General features: G+C 39.1%; 1 protein-coding gene across 37 annotated transcripts in view; it reads right to left on the bottom strand.

Moving 5' to 3' along the window:
* Positions 1 to 17,916, bottom strand: part of LOC105483079 (eukaryotic translation initiation factor 4 gamma 3) — a 369,254-nt gene that overhangs the window by 55,603 nt on the left and 295,735 nt on the right. For all 37 annotated transcript variants that reach the window (XM_071099229.1, XM_071099204.1, XM_071099202.1 and 34 more), the window contains one exon: positions 11,298 to 11,495. In XM_071099229.1, coding sequence (XP_070955330.1) covers positions 11,298 to 11,495 — 198 coding nt within the window. The remainder of the gene's footprint in view (positions 1 to 11,297; positions 11,496 to 17,916) is intronic.

Genomic DNA, 17,916 nt, shown 5'->3' with positions numbered 1-17,916 from the left:
AGGGGAATTTCACATGAATAGGGGCATAAAGAACATGTAATCATGCATAAACTTTTCAGATATATTCACATGGAAGTATTAAAACTGAATAACAAGCAGAATGACTACAGATTTACAAAAATGTATCTCTGAATGAATGAATACCTAGCTACACAGCTCCTTGAAGACTTGTTTTGGAATGTGACCTTAATATCCTCTGGGGATGGTTGACAGGGCTGTAGAAATATGGAAAGGGGACAGTGAGAACATATCCTCTGAGAATAGTGATTCATGGTGATTTTCTTTCTTTCTTTTTTTGTCCTTAGGAGATGGTAAATTTGATAGGGCTGTAAGTGAGAACTTGTCTGCTGGACACTGGGTGGTCAGGAGACCCACTGAGATTGGTTAGTTGGAACAGAACATGAAGAGTGGATATCTTAATCTGCTTGGGCTGCTATAACAAAATACCATAGACAGGGTGGCTTAAACAATGGAAGTTTATTTCTCACAGTTGTGAAAGCTGAGAAGTTCAAAATCAAGGTACCGGCAGATTAAGTTCTTGGTGAGGACCCTCTTCCTGGCTCTTAAACGGCTGACTTCTCACTGTATCCTTACATGACAGGGAGAGAAACAGCTCAGGTGTTTCCTCTTCTAAGGGCACTAATCCCATTGTGTGGGCTCCACCCTCATGACCTCAACTAAACCTAGTTACCGCCCCCCACCCACCTCCTACACCTCCTAATACAATTATAGTAAGAGGGCTTCAAACTATTTTTCAGAGACACAACAGTGGACAAGGCAGATGCATGCAAATATGATCATGGATAATAGCAAGAATGAAAGGTAGTATGTGACAGTGAGAAAAGGATCTATTTAGACAACTACAATTTTCACTTAGTCCACGATCAACACTAAAATGTGTGGGTTTAAATGGGTTGTCTGGGACGGATTTCTTTTTCTCAGGGAGCAAGGGAGTCGGTGAGAATGTTTTAGTAAGGCTGCTTGATAAGCTGAATTCACTAGAAAGCACCTACCTTTTTATTTTTACACAGTAGTAAACAAACAATGTGGCATCAGTGTAATGACAGCCATTCACACACAGGTCACTCAGCAATCTTAGATATGAATGTTATCAGCATCAGGTAGTAATTTTCTTCAAGCAACGGGGCCTATACTGCTGACATATTTGTTAGTATTGAGGGTGGACATGCTTATCCCCAAAAGGATCAAATTGTAGAGAATCATCAAGGGCTCTCAGCAGTGTGGTAATTATGGTAATCAAACAGAAATGAAAATGGAATAAGTCCTGGCCTTGGCTTAGCATGTTCAGGATTTTCAGTGCTGTCTCAGAACATAAAGATGTTAATGGTAATCCATGGCCCAGTAGTAATTTTGCCCCCAAATCATGTGCTAGTATGAAGTAAAGTATTTGTAATGAATAGTATAATGTAAGCAAGTGACACCTCTGTGCTAGCTCTAAAACTCCGGTTTCTAGAGGATAGTTTACTCTTAAAAAAATTTTTTTTGGCCGGGCGAGGTGGCTCAAGCCTGTAATCCCAGCACTTTGGGAGGCCGAGACGGGCGGATCACGAGGTCAGGAGATCGAGACCATCCTGGCTAACACAGTGAAACCCCATCTCTACTAAAAATACAAAAACTTAGCCGGGCGAGGTGGCAGGCGCCTGTAGTCCCAGGTACTCGGGAGGCTGAGGCAGGAGAATGGCGTGAACCCGGGAGGCGGAGCTTGCAGTGAGCTGAGATCCGGCCACTGCACTCCAGCCTGGGTGACAGAGCGAGACTCCGTCTCAAAAAAAAAAAAAAAAAAAAAAAAAAAAAATTTTTTTTTTGGAGACAGTGTCTCCCTATGTTTCCAAGGCTGGTCTCAAACTCTGGGGCTCAAGTGATCCTCCCACCTGTCTCTTGAGTAGCTGGGATTATAGGCATGTGCCACTACTCCTGGCCAAGGACGGTTTGCTCTTAAATGTGAAGTAAATAGCAATACAGCAATTTTAAAACATTGTTTAATAAACCAACATAACTCTCAGGCCCATGGTGATATACTATTTTCTATCAGTGGTTATATTATGATCTTAGGCAATTTAACCTGCCAAAACTGTACATAATACTCTGCATACTATGAACACATCTATCAAAATGGATCTCTGTTAGATATACCTGAAGAGGTATAGTTTTAGGATAAGCACATGATTCCAAAGGGAGTGGTCAGTTATGAAAGTATAAGTCATCTCTGATCATTTTTTTCTTCAACACATTATAAAATCTTCCATCAGGACAGTTACAAGTCCCTCCTTCTCCAGTTGACCGGCCACTCGCTGTTGCCCGCGGCCGACTTGTCATGTCTGCAATTCCAGGCTTTATTTTTTATGAGATTTAACTGCCTCTCTTTTTCTCTCAGTGTCTCTTCCTATTCTCGGTCCCGTCATTCTCCTCATGTTTTGCTTTTAAACACTTAAAGTGGCAATACTACAAGCTCTGTACATGGAATAACAGTACACAGAATGCTTAAAAATCTGCCTTCAGTGCCATTCTTTGTAGCTGAAGTAGGCAGTCTCCCATAGCACAGATAAAACGTAACAAAACTACAGTCTCAGGGCATAAAAGAAACTCTTTCAAGTTGGTTATTCTTTCATTCAGGCATTTACCTACTCATTCACAACTATTACCTGCCAAGAATCATTCTAGGCACTGGGAATTCAGCAGTGAACAAAACAGAAAAAGTCCCTTCTTGTGGAGTTTATATTCTAGAGGGCTTCTGAGATGAGGATTCTCATTTCAATTATAATTAAGACAAAAGCAGAGCAATTTAAAACCTTGTACTTAAGTACAGATTTAGATACAGAACATTTTTCTTGTCCACTCTTTTCCATCTGCCACTTAATTCAGATGTCCTCCTCCTAAAAGAAGTGCTAAATTCTAGTTAAATGCTTTATTATTCATGAAGGAAGTCTCACAGACCTCTTCAGTCATTTCTAGTTGAACTAGCAGAAGCAGCAAAATACTCCAGAGGCGCAGCTGACCATCTCTTATGATTCCCTCTTAGTAGAGCTTGGTGGACACGGGCAGCTGCATATATGGATGGATATGTACATATGTGTGTGTATACGGTATTACAGAGCAACGAGGGAAAGCTGAATCCATTACATCAATTTCCTCTATAAATCTAAAGGAATCTTTCCTAAAGGCCTACCCTTTAAGACTTCATGAAAAAATTAACAAACAAAATAATTTTATACTCTAGGATTCACCTAATCACTGCAAAGTTACAAAAGAGGTTTTAAATGGAGGTGTGCAATCAATGTGAACGACATGGAAAGAGAAAAATGGCTTAACAACTGCTCTAAACAATGAGAACACATATTCTCCTAAATCTTACAATCTCAACAGTCTAGGCCAGGGTTTTTAAACCTCAACACTACTGACATTTGGGGTAGGATAATTATTTCTTGTGGAGAGCTCTCCTGCACACTATAGAAAGCTTAGCAGCATCCTCATCCCATACCCACTAAGATGCCATACGAATAACCAAGAAGGCCTCCAAACACTGCCAACTGTCCTGAGGTGGGGGTGGGAGGGAATGTCCCTGGTTGAGACCAGACTCCCAGATACTAGTTTAAATTTTTATTCACTGTCTTCAGTTTCTTTGATTCTGTTGGTAGGTATTATTTTTCAAGCTAATAATTACCTTAAGGAAATTTTTCTAAATGCCTGTGGTCTAGAGGTTTGCAAAATGATGTATACAGTAGATCTTTCCTGTCTGATTTCACAAGAAACCTTAGCATAGTAAACAGGGGCTTGAAGGAAACAAATCTGCTTACACCTGCATTGTTGAAACATATACTAACAGCTCAATTTTGGGCATTTCACTTTTGGGCAACACTGGTCCGTGGACATGTCATCTTGAAAAAGCAATTCAGTAGACTCCATTTCTTTTCTTTTTTTTTTTTTTTTTGAGACAGGGTCTTGCTCTGTCACCCAGCCTGGAGTGCAGTGGTGCAATCTTGGTTTACTGCAACCTCCACCTCCTGGGTTCAAGTGATTCTTGTGCCTCAGCCTCCCAAGTAGCTGGGGTGACAGGCATGCGCCACCATGCCCAACTAATTCATTTCTTTTCTAACAGTACAAAATAAAATAGCACACACTCAGGTATCCATTGCCCAAATGTGTCAAATCTTAACATTTTGCCATACTTGTTTTAGATCTTTTACTTAAAAAAAAAAAAAAAAATCAGTGACTGTGTGTCTGTGTGTATACACAAATATTAGAGACAGGGTCTTGCTCTGTCACCCAGGCTAGAGTGCAATAGTGCCATCATAGCTCACTGCACCCTTAAACTCCTGGGCTCAAGTGATCCTCTTGCCTCAGTCTTTGGAGTAGCTGGGACTACAGGTGCATGCCACCACACTCAGCTTTTTTACTTTATTTTATTTTATTTTTTTGAGACAGGCTCTCACTCTGCTCACCCAGGCTGGAGTGCAGTGGCCCAATCATAGCTCACCGCAGCCTTGACCTCTTGGGCTCAAGTGATCCTCCCACCTCAGCACCTGCCTAATTTTTTTCTATTTTTTTGTAGTGACAAGGTCTCACTACGTTGCCCAGGTTGGTCTCCAACTCCTAGGCTCACGTGATCCTTCCACCTCAGCCTCCCAAACTAGGATTATAGGCATGAGCCACCATAGCTGGCCACTTTTTCAGATTTTAAGAAACTAAATATTACAGTAAAACTTAAAAGCCGGTAGTGGCTTTTAAGCTTTTCACTCTATTGCTTGTTTTTGTTTTGAAAACTTTTTAAGATTCAGCTCAATTAATTATGAAAAAGCAAACTCCATAAACACCACCAGGTATGGTACCAGGTCAAGATACAGAACACTGAAAGCTTCTCAGAAGCTCCTCTTAAATTACCTTCCAAAGCACATCCACAACCCCCTCTCTGTCTCCAAAGTTATACAAAAGCCTTCTAGACTTTTATAATAACTTTCTTGCTTTTGTTTTACAAAGAAAACATGCAACCCCTAACACTACAGACAGGTATCCCCAAACACCCAAGTTAGTTTTTGTTTCATTTTTGAACATTAAATAAATAAATCATATAGTATCTTTTTGGGTCTGCCTTCTTTTACTCAAACTTACTCTTGTGAGAATCCATGTCCATGTAGTTGTACTTCAGATTCACTGTCCTTGTATAAACATGCTACAATTTATCCATTCTACTATTAACAGGCATTTATTCATGTTTTTTTTCTGTATAAAAAAATGCTACAACATTTTTGTATATATTTCCTAGCATATGAGATATGTATGTTTATTGGTTGTGTATATACCTAAGAATTAAAATGCTAGTTTTGGCAGAAAAACTTCAGCTTTAGTATATAATGCTAAACAATTTCCAAAGTGGCTGTTGCAATTCACATTACCATGACCAGTATGCGAGAGTTCTTGTTGCTTCACACGTATGTAAATCTCTGGTAAATGTAGCAATTTGGTGTTATTGCATAGTACATGAACATCTTTAACATTATTGCCCAATTGCCCTCATAAATGGTTGTATTCATCTTTAAAAGCATTTAAAATGGGATTTTTAAAAAAAATCTAGTGGGGATGAATTTTATAGAACTATAGTTTATCTTTTCTTAGTTTATCACTTCCCTAATAATGAATAACATTGAATGTCTTTTTTTTTCCCTTAAAAAAAACACAAAAAAACGAGATACATGTGCAGGTTGTAAGGTTTGTTACATAGGTATACATGTGCCATGGTGGTTTGCTGCACCTACTGACCCGTCCTCTAAGTTCCCTCCCCTCAACTCCCACCCCTAACAGGCCCTGGTGTGTGTTGTTCTCCTCTCTGTATCCATGTGTTCTCAACGTGAAACTCCCACTTATGAGTGAGAAGATGTAGTGCTTGGTTTTCTGTTCCTGTGTTACTTTGTGGAGGATGATGCCTTCCAGATTCATCCATGTCCCTGAAAAGGACATGATCTCATTCCTTTTTCTGGCTGCATAGTATTTCATGGTGTACATGTACCACATTTTCTTTATCCAGTCTATCATTGATGGGCATTTGAGTTGGTTCCATGTCTCTGCTATTGTAAATAGTGCTGCAAAAACACACGCATGCACGTGTCTTTATAGTAGAATGATTTATATTCCTTTGGTTAAACACCTAGTAATGGGATTGTTGGGTCAAATGGTATTTCTGGTTCTAGATCCTTGAGGAATCATCATACTGTTGAACTAATTTACACTCCCACCAACAGTGTAAAAGCATTCCTGTTTCTCCACAGCCTTGCTAGCATCTATTGTTTCCTTTTTAATAATCACCATTCTGACTGGCATGAGATGGTATCTCATTGTGGTTTTGATTTGCATTTCTCTGATGATCAGTGATGCTGAGCTTTTTTTCATATGTCTGTTAGCTGCGTAAATGTCTTATTTTGAGAAGTGCTGCCATTGATTATCTTTTCTAAAGTTTATCAACCAATGGATTTTCATTTCTATGAACTACCCATATTTTTATTGGGCTGTTTTTTTCCTTACTGATTTGCTTCTTTTTCCTCCTTAATTCTGGATTCTAATATTCTGTCAGTTAATGCACTCCAAACATACTCCTAGGTTGTAGTTTTATCTTTGTATTTATTTACAGTATCTTTTGCCGCACCAAAGATTATAAATTTTAACAGTCAAATCTTACACCTTTATCCTTCATGTTTTGAATCTTGCAAAAGACATCTTTCCCTACTCAAAGTTCATGAAAATAGCCTCCTCGATTTTCTTATAAAAGGTTACCTTTTCAAATTTAGATATTTAATAATCCTATAATGTTTGATGTGTGTAGTAGGATCCTATGATTCTATGCTCACTGTTACTATTTTATTTCAGTCTCTCAATCCCTCAAAAGTAATCAACTATGGTGTTAGAAGTCAGGACAGTGGTTACCTTTTTTGCTTTCCCTGAGACTGGGTCTCACTCATTCTGTCACCAGGCTAGAGTAAGTACCATGGTACTATCATGGTCCACTGCAGTCTTGACCTCCTGAGCTCAAGGGATCCTCACATCGGAGCCTCCCTAGTAGCTGGGATTACAGGTGCGTGCCATCATGCCTGGCTAATTTTTCAATTTTTTATTTGTAGAGACAGAGTCTCATGTTGCTCAGTCTGGCCTCAAACTCCTGGGCTCAAGCAATCCTCCTGCCTCAGCTTTCCAAAGTGTTGACATTACAGGTGCAAGCCACCGCACCTGGTCCTAGCTGCCTTTAGAAAAGAGTAAAGAGTATTGAAAAGGGTCTAAGGTGTTGCTGATATACATTGAGCTGTACAGTAATGATCTGTATACCCTTCTGTAAGCATGTTGCATTGGTGTGTTGAAGCTGGTTCATATTGGTTTATGACAGACAACTGTTTAACAGTAATTTTGTGAGTCTTGTCAAACTGTCAGTAGATTACAAATAGTCCTGAGGACAGCATTTACATCATTAAATTTGGCAAATGCAACAAATGAAGAATTTCAACCCAGAAAGCACATATATTAGTCATATTTCAACAAAAAAGTTTCAAAGATTAAAAACATACATGAAAGAGATAAAAGTCAGGTGCAGTGGATAACGCTTATAATCCCAGCACTTTGGTAAGGACGCAGGAGGATTGCTTGAGCCCAGGAGTTTAAGACCAGTCTGGGCAACATATTGAGATTCTGTCTCTATTAAAAAATTAAAGATTAACTGGACACGGTGGTTCGTGTTTATGGTACTAGCTACTCAGGAGGCTGAGGTGGGAGGATCATGTGAGCTCAGAAGGTTGAGAAGGCAGGAAGCCCAGATCCTGCCACTGCACTCTAGCCTGGGTGACAGAACAAGACAAAAAGGAAAGGGAAGGGGAAGGAAAAGAAGAAAGAGGCCAGGCATGGTGGCTCACATCTATGGTCCCAACACTTTGGGAGGCTGAGGCAAGCGGATCACTTGAGCTCAGGAGTTCCAGATCAGCCTACAACATGTCGAAACCCTGAAACACTACATTTATAAAAAAAATACAAAAATTAGCTGAGCATGTGCCTGTAGTTCCAGCTACTTGGGAGGCAGAGATGGGAGGATTGCTTGGACCCGGGAATTTGAAGTTGCAGTGAGCTGTGATCACGCCACTGTACTCCAGCCTGGGATACAGAGCGAGATCTTGTGTGGAAAAAAAAAAAAAAAAAAAGGAAGGGAGGGAGGGAGGCAAACTCCAGAATACAAGGATAAAAGAACACGAGAGACAGAGAGAGAGAGGTAGAGGCAGCAGAGGGAGGGGGGGGGAGAGAGAGAGAGAGAGAGAGAGAAAGAGATGGTTGAATAAGTTACGGTATATGCATATTATGAAATATTATGCAATTTGTATAAAAGTATGAGTAAAATATATCTGTAATGACCTAGAGGGCTGCCCAAAACATTTATTAAGTTAAAAAAACAAAAAGGCAAACTGAAAATAATTTATATAATTCAATTAAAGCAAAACCAAAAAAATACCTCTTTATACATACTCACATTTTCATATGATTTTATAAATATGAAGAAAACTGTAGATGATTACATCAAAACCATTCACAGTGACTATCTGATAGGGAAGGAAGATTAACTGCCTGGGGCTGCAAGCAGACAGTAATAACTGTATTAACTATACCATTTGACTTGTTCAAATAGGTTGTTATCTTATAATTTAAAATAATCCAGGAGGCCAGGAGATGGCTCCTGCCTGTAATCCCTGCACTTTGGGAGGCCAAGGCGGGAGGAGCACTTGAGCCTAGGAGTTTTTGAGACCAATCTGGGCAAATAGTGAGACCTCATCTCTACTAAAAATAAAAAAAATAGCCAGACCTGGTGGTGCTGTGTGCCTACAGTCAAGCAGGAGGACTGCTTGAGCCCAGGAGTTTGAAGCTTCAGTGAGCTATGATCACAATACTGGACTCCAGCCTGGGCAACAGAGCAAAAGACCTTGTCTCAAGCAAAATAAATAAACAATCCAATAAAGTTTTCAAAAGTCTCATAAGTGGGTGGCTTGTCTATAATTTCTTCCTATTCCAATCCAATTTGTACTTATTGCCAGATCATTTCAAAAGCCATTTTCATCAATATCACTCCTCCACTAAACTGCCTGAACACCACTTAACTGCCTATCTGATAAAATTCAAAACTGGGAAAGGGCACTGAAGTGTGATACAGAGGATCTGGGATCCAGTCCTAATTTTAATGAGTGACCACAGGATGCCATGGCTACCACAATGAAAATGAGCGCCCAGAAATGGAAAATTAGTTTGCTTCCACAGAACTATGGCACATCAGGAGACACTATGGCAAGTGATTGAGTTAAATAATCCCTGATTTGGATTCTAGCAATGCCACTTACTACTTATATCACCCCGAGCAAGTTATTTTTCCTTTTTAAGCTCAGTTTTTGGTTCAATAAAGTGGGGCTGACCTTTCAGAGTTAGAATAACCATTAAAAATAATATGTATACATAAAGCCTCTACCCATATTTCAACTTAGTAGGTGCTGAATAGATTATTTTTATTATAATAATAATCATCCTCATTCTATAGCGAACATTCAAAACCTTCACAAATTGGACCTAAAAGGTCCAGTATAGTTTCAGTTTATTTAGGGTTAACTACAGGACAAACACTGAGCTAGAAATTTTGTAATCTCATTTTTTTAAAATTAATTTTATCCTTATAATATTGTAAATGGTATGAATTAATCTCATTTTATGGATTAAAAACAGGGGCTTAAAGACATTGGTAACTATTCTAAGGTCATAAAGTTAGGAAGCAGCAGAGTAGGAACTATTTTATCTTATCTTAATTTTATTTTATTTTGAGACAGAGTCTCACTCTTATCACCCAGGCTGGAATGTAGTGGTGCAGTCTCTGCTCATAGCAACCTCAGCCTCCCTCCTGAGTTCAAGTGATTCTCCTGCCTCAGCCTCCCAAGTAGCTGGGATTACAGGCGCATGCTATCATGCCCGGCTAATTTATGTTACCACACCCAACTAATTTTTGTATTTTTAGTAGAGACAAAGTTTCGCCACATTGCCCAGGCTGGTCTCAAACTCCTGACCTCAGCCTGCCTCAGCCTCCCAAAGTGCTGAGATTACAGGCATAAGCCACCGTGCCCAGCCTGGAATTTCATTTTAAAGTTTAAATTTTAAACCTAGAGCTGTGACTCCAAAGCCACACTTACTGCTTCAGAATTGAGCCTGCTTAGAATATGTTCTTTCTTCTCCAAATGTGTATTCCCCATTATCTCAGGTCCAACTCAAACTCTATTTGCTTTGTAAAAGTTTTGTGGCTCTCCCACCAACATACTGTTTTTTTTTTCTTCCAACTTATTTTTCAGTCTAACCATCCATTCAGGCATTAAGATACTGCTACATCACACAATACCTTTTAAGTATTTTTTTTCTTGGAAATACTTATTTTCAAAATGGATTTTGAGTTCCTTTAAGACAGAAGATGTGACTTTTCCAAACCCCAAAAGACTTACCTACCTTTGACATAGGTAGTCAAAACTATTGGTAGAATGAGAGAATTTTGCATTTTCATAGCTTGTTTCTAAGCAGCAAGGCACGACAACGAGTTGTAATAATTAAGAAAAAATCCAAATGTTAAAGGACAGACATTTCTGACACAAGTACCTTGGTAACAACAGGAAGAGAAAACACAGATGATACATGGCAGTTTATGATCGTGGGATAGAGGACAATGAACACTAATCAGAAGCTCTTTGGTCTCCCTCTCTGTCTTGCCCTAGATTTGACAGGCTGTGGAGATTAAATGGCTTCAGACAATGTAAACAGAGAGAAATCTAACAGTTTCTACGACATGAAATTATCAGCTTTGAAATCTTTTTGACTATAGAACAACTATCCTTTCATTTTCACAGAGATTAGAATTAGAATCAACGTGTTTTTAAATTTCAAACTTAATTAAATGTGAAAGCATGCATTTGCTTGCTTTCCATAAGAGACACACAGGAAAAATTTGTTGCCTATGACAATAATTTTACGTTACTAATTCAAACCTGACTCAATCTTTCTTATGTTGAATGGGCCCATCTCATGTCCATTTCAGTACAGACTTCATATCCCCTACAGAGGGGAGTATACGTTTTAATAAAGCAAGATTGTCTTTATATAATGAGGATATATCAATAAATACTAAAAATATATTCTCCCCTTTATGTTGCCCCAATAACACTTCTGGGAAGAATGTGTAGTGAGGGGAGAATATACCTCTTGAAGATTTCTGGTTTTACTCCTTCCTCTCTTCTTACCGTTACTAAACATCGACACATGTTTGCGTAAGCCACAGAGAAACTGGGTTCATCAATAGCCTTCTCAAAGACCAGGTCAATAACTCCTTTCAGCCGCTCCTCTGTATCAACAGTAAGTCCTGACACTTGCTTCATCAGTTGATTGAACATCTGTGGTGTCAATTTATTTAAGATACTTCGAACTTTTCTAAAAAGCTCCTAGAAGGGCCACAAAAAAGAATAGCATTAGAGTAACTTAGAGTAACTGTGACAATATGGTACTTTCTGTAATGATTAATTTTTAAAATAATGTATAAGTTCAACTTCTCAAATTATTAACAAGGACTGTGAACTAGTTATAGAAATAATTAATCTATTTTAACAAATAGTCAGAAATTACCTTCTTTTCACTACTGAGGAGAATTCTAGAAATAGGTATATACACACTTAGCTGGTGGGAGCATTATCTGTTAACATTTCTAAGGGCAATTTGACAATGTGTATCAAAAGCTTTAAGATTGTGTATGTAACCTTTGAACCAGTAATTATACTTTTAGAAATGTATTTATATTTAGTGATACGTAAAAATATTTTAGCCACACTAATTTCCATCATAATAACCCATTACAGAAAATAACTTTGATGTAAAAAAATAGAAATTTGTCTAAATTATGGTATAATATAAATAATGGTATGAAATACTAGGCAGGAGTCTTTTAAAATAATGTTATAAAATCTCTATTTAAAAAAAAAAAAAAAAGGAATTGAAGATCTTCCTAGACTAGTAAAAGGAGATATACAACTCCACTTAATGGTGAAAGGCAAAATGATTTTTGCCCCTAAGATTGAGAATAATGCAAAAAATGTTTCTTCTCACCATTCCCATTCAACATCATAACAGAGGTCCTAATCAATGCAATAAAGCAAAGAAAAAGCAATAAAAGGTATGTAGATTGTAAAGGAAGAAATAAAACTCTATGCAGAGAAGATAAAATTGTCTACATAGAAAATCATAAGGAATCTACAAAAAGACCAGAATAAGTCAGTCTAGCAATTGTAGGATACAATGTCAAAATGCAAACATCAACTACTTTTCTATATATTACCAATAAATAACCAGAAATTATTTTTTTAAAGTACCATTTACAGCAGCACCAAAATCTATAAAATGTTTAGCCAAAAAACTAACAAAAGGTCAGCAGTGGTGGCTCACACCTTTAATCCCAACTTGGGAGACTGAGGTGGGTGGATCAGTTGAGGCCAGAGGTTCAAGACCAGCCTGGCCAACATGGCAAAACGCCATCTCTACTAAAAACAGAAAAATTAGCTGGATATGGTAGTGCATGCCTCTAATCCCAGCTACTCTGGAGGCTGAGGCACAAGAAGTACTTGAACCTGGGAGGCGGCTGCAGTGAACTGAGATTGCATCTCTGTACTGCAGCTTGGGCAACAGAGAGAGACTCTGTCTCAAAAAAAAAAAAAAAAAAAAGATGGAAAAAAATACGAAAACTATAAATCACTGATGAAGGAAATCGAAGAGGGCTTAAATAAATGAAGATATATATCATGTTCATGTATTAAAAGATTCATTATTGTCAAGATGTCAGTTTTCTCCAAAGTGATCTACAGATATATCATAATCCAAATCCTAATAGGGCCTTTTGTTTTTTGTTTCGGGTAGAAAACAAGGAGCTGATTCTACAATTTATATGAAAAGATACACACACACACACACACACACACACACACACACACACACAAAAACCCTAGAAGAGCCTAAACAATTTTGAAGAAAAAAAAGAAGTTGGAGAATTGAATTCACACAACCAGATTTCAAAACTTTCTATATAAAGACAGAGTGGTGTTGGCCAGAGGACAGACATAGCTTGATGAAGAATGTAGAGTCTAGAAATAGATGCACAAATATATGATGAACTGATTTTTAACAAAGATGCCAAAACATTTCAATGGAGAAAGGATAATCTTTTCAACAAATGGTGCTGTAACAGCTGGACATCCACAAGAAAGGGGAGAAAAAGAACCCTGACCTATTATCTTGTACCTTGTACAAAACTCAACAAAAATTGGATCACAAAACTAACTGTGAAACCTAAAACTATAAACTTCTAGAAGACAACACGTAGAAAAACGTTGTTTTCTTGGGTTTATGCAAATATTTCTTAGATATGACAGCAAAAGCACAATCATGAATGAAAAGGTTAATTCAGTATTATCAAAATTAGAAACCAGCCGGGTACGGTGGCTCATGCCTATAATCCCAGTATTTTAAGAGGCTGGGGTGGGTGGACTGTTCGAGCCCAGGAGTTTGAGACCAGCCTGGGCAACATGGCAAAACCCTGTCCCTACAAAAAATACAAAAATTAGCTGAGTACGGTGGCACACACCTGTAGTCCCAGCTACTTGGGAGGTTTAGGTGGGAGGACTGCCTGAGCCAGGGGAGGCTGAGGTTACAGTGAGCTGTGATTGTGCCACTGCACTCCAGTCTGGGCAACAAAGTGGGGCTATGTCTCAAAAAAAAATAAATAAATAAATAAAAATAAAAATAAAAACAACTGCTCTGTGAAAGACACTGCTGAAAGAATGAAAAGAGGCTGGGTGCAGTGGCTCATGCCTATAATCCCAGCTCTTTGGAAGGCAGATTGCTTGAGCTCAGGAGTTTCGACACCAGCCTGGGCAACATGGCGAAACCCTATTGCTACAAAAAATACAAAAATCAGCTGGATGTGTAGTAAGCACCTGTAGTTCTAGTTGTGGGGCTGAGGCAGGAGGATTGCTTGAGCCTGGGAGTTCAAGGCTTCAGTGAGCTGAGATCATGCCTCTGCACTCCAGCATGGGTAACAAAGGGAGACTCTGTCTCCAAAAAAAAAATTACATACACACACACACACACACACACACACACACACACACACACACACACAAAATCATTTATTAGCTAAGCTACAGGAGTTCATGCCTGTAATCTCAACACTTTGGGAGGCCAAGGCAGGAGGATTGCAGGAGGCCAAGAGTTCAAGACCAGTTTGGGCAACACTGCCTCTAAAAAATTTTTAGGCCAGGCGCAATGGCTCACACCTGTAATCCCAGCACTTTGGGAGGCGAAGGAAGGCGGATCACTTGAGGTCAGGAGTTCCAGACTAGCCTGGTCAACATGTGAAACCCTCTCTCTACTAAAAATACAAAAAAATTAGCTGGGTGTGGTGGGGTATGCCTGTAGTCCCAGCTACTTGGGAGGGTGAGGCCAGAGAATCGTTTGAACCCAGGAGGCGGAGGTTGCAGTGAGCTGAGATCGCATCACTGTACTCTAGCCTGGGCGATGCAGCGAGACTCCGTCTCAAAAAAAAATAAAAAATAAAAAATAAATTGTAACAAATTAGCCAGGTATGGTGGTCCATGCCTATAGTCTCAGCTACTTGGGAGGCTGAGGTGGGAGCCTAGGAGGTTGAAGCTTCAGCGAGACACCATCGTGCTACTGCACTCCAGCCTGGGCAACAGATTAAGACCCTCTTTCAAAAAAAAAAAAAAAAAAAAAAAAGCCTGAGATGGTAGCTCATGACCAGCCTGGGCAACAGAATGAGACCTGGTTTCTACAAAAAAATTAGCCAGGCATTGTGGCACATGCCTGCAGTCCCAGATACTTGAGAGGCTGAGGAGGGAGGATCGCTTGAGCCCAGCAGATCAAGGCTGCAGTGAGCTGTGATAGTGCCACTGCACTTCAGCCCTGGTGACAGAGTGAAACCCTGTCTCAAAAAAAAAAAAAAAAAAAAAAAAAAAAAAAAAAATCATTTCACTGTAACTAAATATCTAGTTGATGTCCACTAAATTTTGTGTTAGGTACAAATGAAGCACAAAGCAGTTATTGCCTTCCACAGAATCAAAATCTAGTTGCAGGGACAATACATTTAAAAACGAAGTGATAAAGCAAGTACTAGGGTTGATTAGAGACCAGAAAGGGGAATAGTTTAGGTACATGAGGTCAGAGGCACTGGATTAGTCGAGGAATGCCTTTAGAAGGAAATGAGGGCCGGGGGTGGTCGCTCACGCCTGTAATCCCACACTTTTGGAGGCTGAGGTGGGCAGATCACCAGTTCAGGTGATAGAGACCATCCTGGCTAACATGGTGAAACCCGGTCTCCACTAAAAATACAAAAAGTTAGCCAGGCGTGGAGGCACGTGCCTGTAATACCAACTGCTTGGGAGGCTGAGGCAGGAGAATCGCTTGAACCCAGGAGGCAGAGGCTGCAATAAGCCAGGATCGCACCATTGCACTCCAGGCTGGGTGACAGAGCGAGAGAGAGACTCCATCTTAAAAGAAAAAAAAAAAAAAAAAAGAAGGAAATGATAATTGGGCCAGATAATAAAGGATAGAAAGAGCTGGCTAAAGGGAAGAAAAAAAAATAAAGTAGATATTTGATGAAAGAGAAAACACTTTAGGAAGGAATTGTTAATGAGGATTTTCTAGCCTGCTAATTGAGAGAACATGCTGGAAATATCAGAAGACTAGCCTTCTCTGGTTGTGAGTGAAAATGACATATTGAACGCTAGGTTAAAAAGCTCGAATGGAAAGACAAAAATCAGTGTTTCAGGTAGATGACTCAGGCAGCCTCAGTAGAAATGTTGTTAACAGAGGAGAAAGAAGAAAGAGAATGCAGGGAATCCTAGGGGTAGAAGCCCAGACATGTCCTGAGGCAATGATTTCCTAGAAATGCTTCAAGAAGATGAGAATAAGGTCATCGACAGTGGTCGTTCATAATGCTGATTTAAATGATTTAATATAGTAGTAGGAACATAAGGGAAGGCAACAAATCAAGTCCATATTTAAAAGAAAGTGTCAAGAAAAAGAAGGTTGTACTGGCTCTGTAAAGGAATTTTAATAATTCTCCATTGGATTTCTTTTATCTACTTACTAAAGAAAACCTATTAATTAATGCTACCTCATATCAAGATAATTATTGTTTCTGAAATAAGACTTAATAACGGAGAGAACTCTGTTATAAACAAGCAGATTACAAGTTATAACAACTGGACTATTCTTTTATGACGCTTGACAACTTTTGAAGCGTTAGTTTCCTCATATGAAAAAAAAGGGTAACATCTATTTCCTCATTATAGGTACAGTAAGAATTTAATAAAGTAAGGCATTAATCCAAGTGCCTTAAATACATCTTCATTGTCAATTATGAAGATCCAGTAGGAAGTTTTAACTATCTTCATACAGGCCATTTAGGCCCATTATCATTAAGCATTTCTCAGGGAGATTGGAGAGAGGGACAAAGAAGGCTTTTTTTTTTTTTCCCTCCAAAAAAGGTTGAGATATGTTGAAATGGAGAGAAATGTAGGGACTTGATCTCAGCAATGTGAAGAAGGATGTCCTTAGGAACCCTGTGGCAAATGTTTGGGGATAATCACTACAGAGATAAACAAAAGCAAGCCGCCAATTACAGTTTGACAGCACGGCTAGTTGACGGATTGCTTCATCTTCATCTCTGTTTTGTATTAACTACTCTGTGGGTTCGCTTATTTACTGAACAATTATTTACTGAGAATTTACTCTCTCGAACAGTGGTCCCCAACCTTTTGGCACTAGGAACTGGTTTTGTGGAAGGCAATTTTTCCACAGACCAGGGTTGGGGATGGGGTTGCGGGGGGAAGAGGAACGTGGTTTTTGGGATAAAATTATTCTACCTCAGATCATCAGGTATCAGTTAGATTCTCATAAGGAGCGTGCAGCCTAGATCGCTTGCATGTACAGTTCACTCCTATGAGAATCTAGGGCTGCCACTGATCTGACAGGAGGTGGAGCTCAGGTGGTAATGCTCTTTTGCCACCACTCACCTCCTGCTGTGTGGCCCAGTTACCAACAGGCCACCGACTGGTACTAGGGGTTGGGGATCCCCTGTTCTCTGAGGTTACATGATGGAACTGAATCAGAACGATATCTAAGGCCCATCTCCGCTCTCAGGGACATCATCATACTGAGCACTTAACCAAGCTCCAGGAACCATGCCAAATGGTTTATATTATTTCATTCAATCTTAACACTGGCCCTATGAGGCACTCAATGTTTGTAACTTCATTTTATAGTTGAGATTAAGAACCTGCCTAACAGAGTCAGGATTCTGCCTCCAGACCTGGAACTTTGAACTGCTACACTTAACTGTTCATGGTGAGAGAAAAGATATATAAGGAATCAAGATGCTCAAAAGTTAGTAGGTGATCTGTGTGATGCTTAGCTCTGGTACAAGTGTGAATTTTAAGAGACTCCAGTTTTGGTGCCTAGAAGCAAAAACATCTGAAGTCGCAGAGGTAACCTGGGGATAGGAATTGACATTGTGTATAAAGCAAAAGATGAATAAAGGCTTTATATAATCTGACACATAAAAATTAATTTTGTGTCAATAAAATAAATCCATTCAATTTATCCTCATAATTCTGAGGGCAGGATATGCATAAAAAGATTCAAAGAATTAAATTTTATTCCAAAAGCCTTCAAAACAAGATGAGTTTCTAAATTCTAGCTTATTGGCAATGAAGGCCTGACAAAGAACATAAAGCAATGTAATAATTAGGATAAATAGGATAAAGAGACTCAATCACTGAGAATCTAAAAATGTATTTT

The sequence above is a fragment of the Macaca nemestrina genome, chromosome 1 (assembly GCF_043159975.1).
Source record: "Macaca nemestrina isolate mMacNem1 chromosome 1, mMacNem.hap1, whole genome shotgun sequence".
In the NCBI taxonomy this organism is placed as follows: domain Eukaryota; kingdom Metazoa; phylum Chordata; class Mammalia; order Primates; family Cercopithecidae; genus Macaca; species Macaca nemestrina.
Note: the sequence above shows the minus strand (reverse complement) of the source record. Positions and strands in the feature narration are given on the sequence as shown.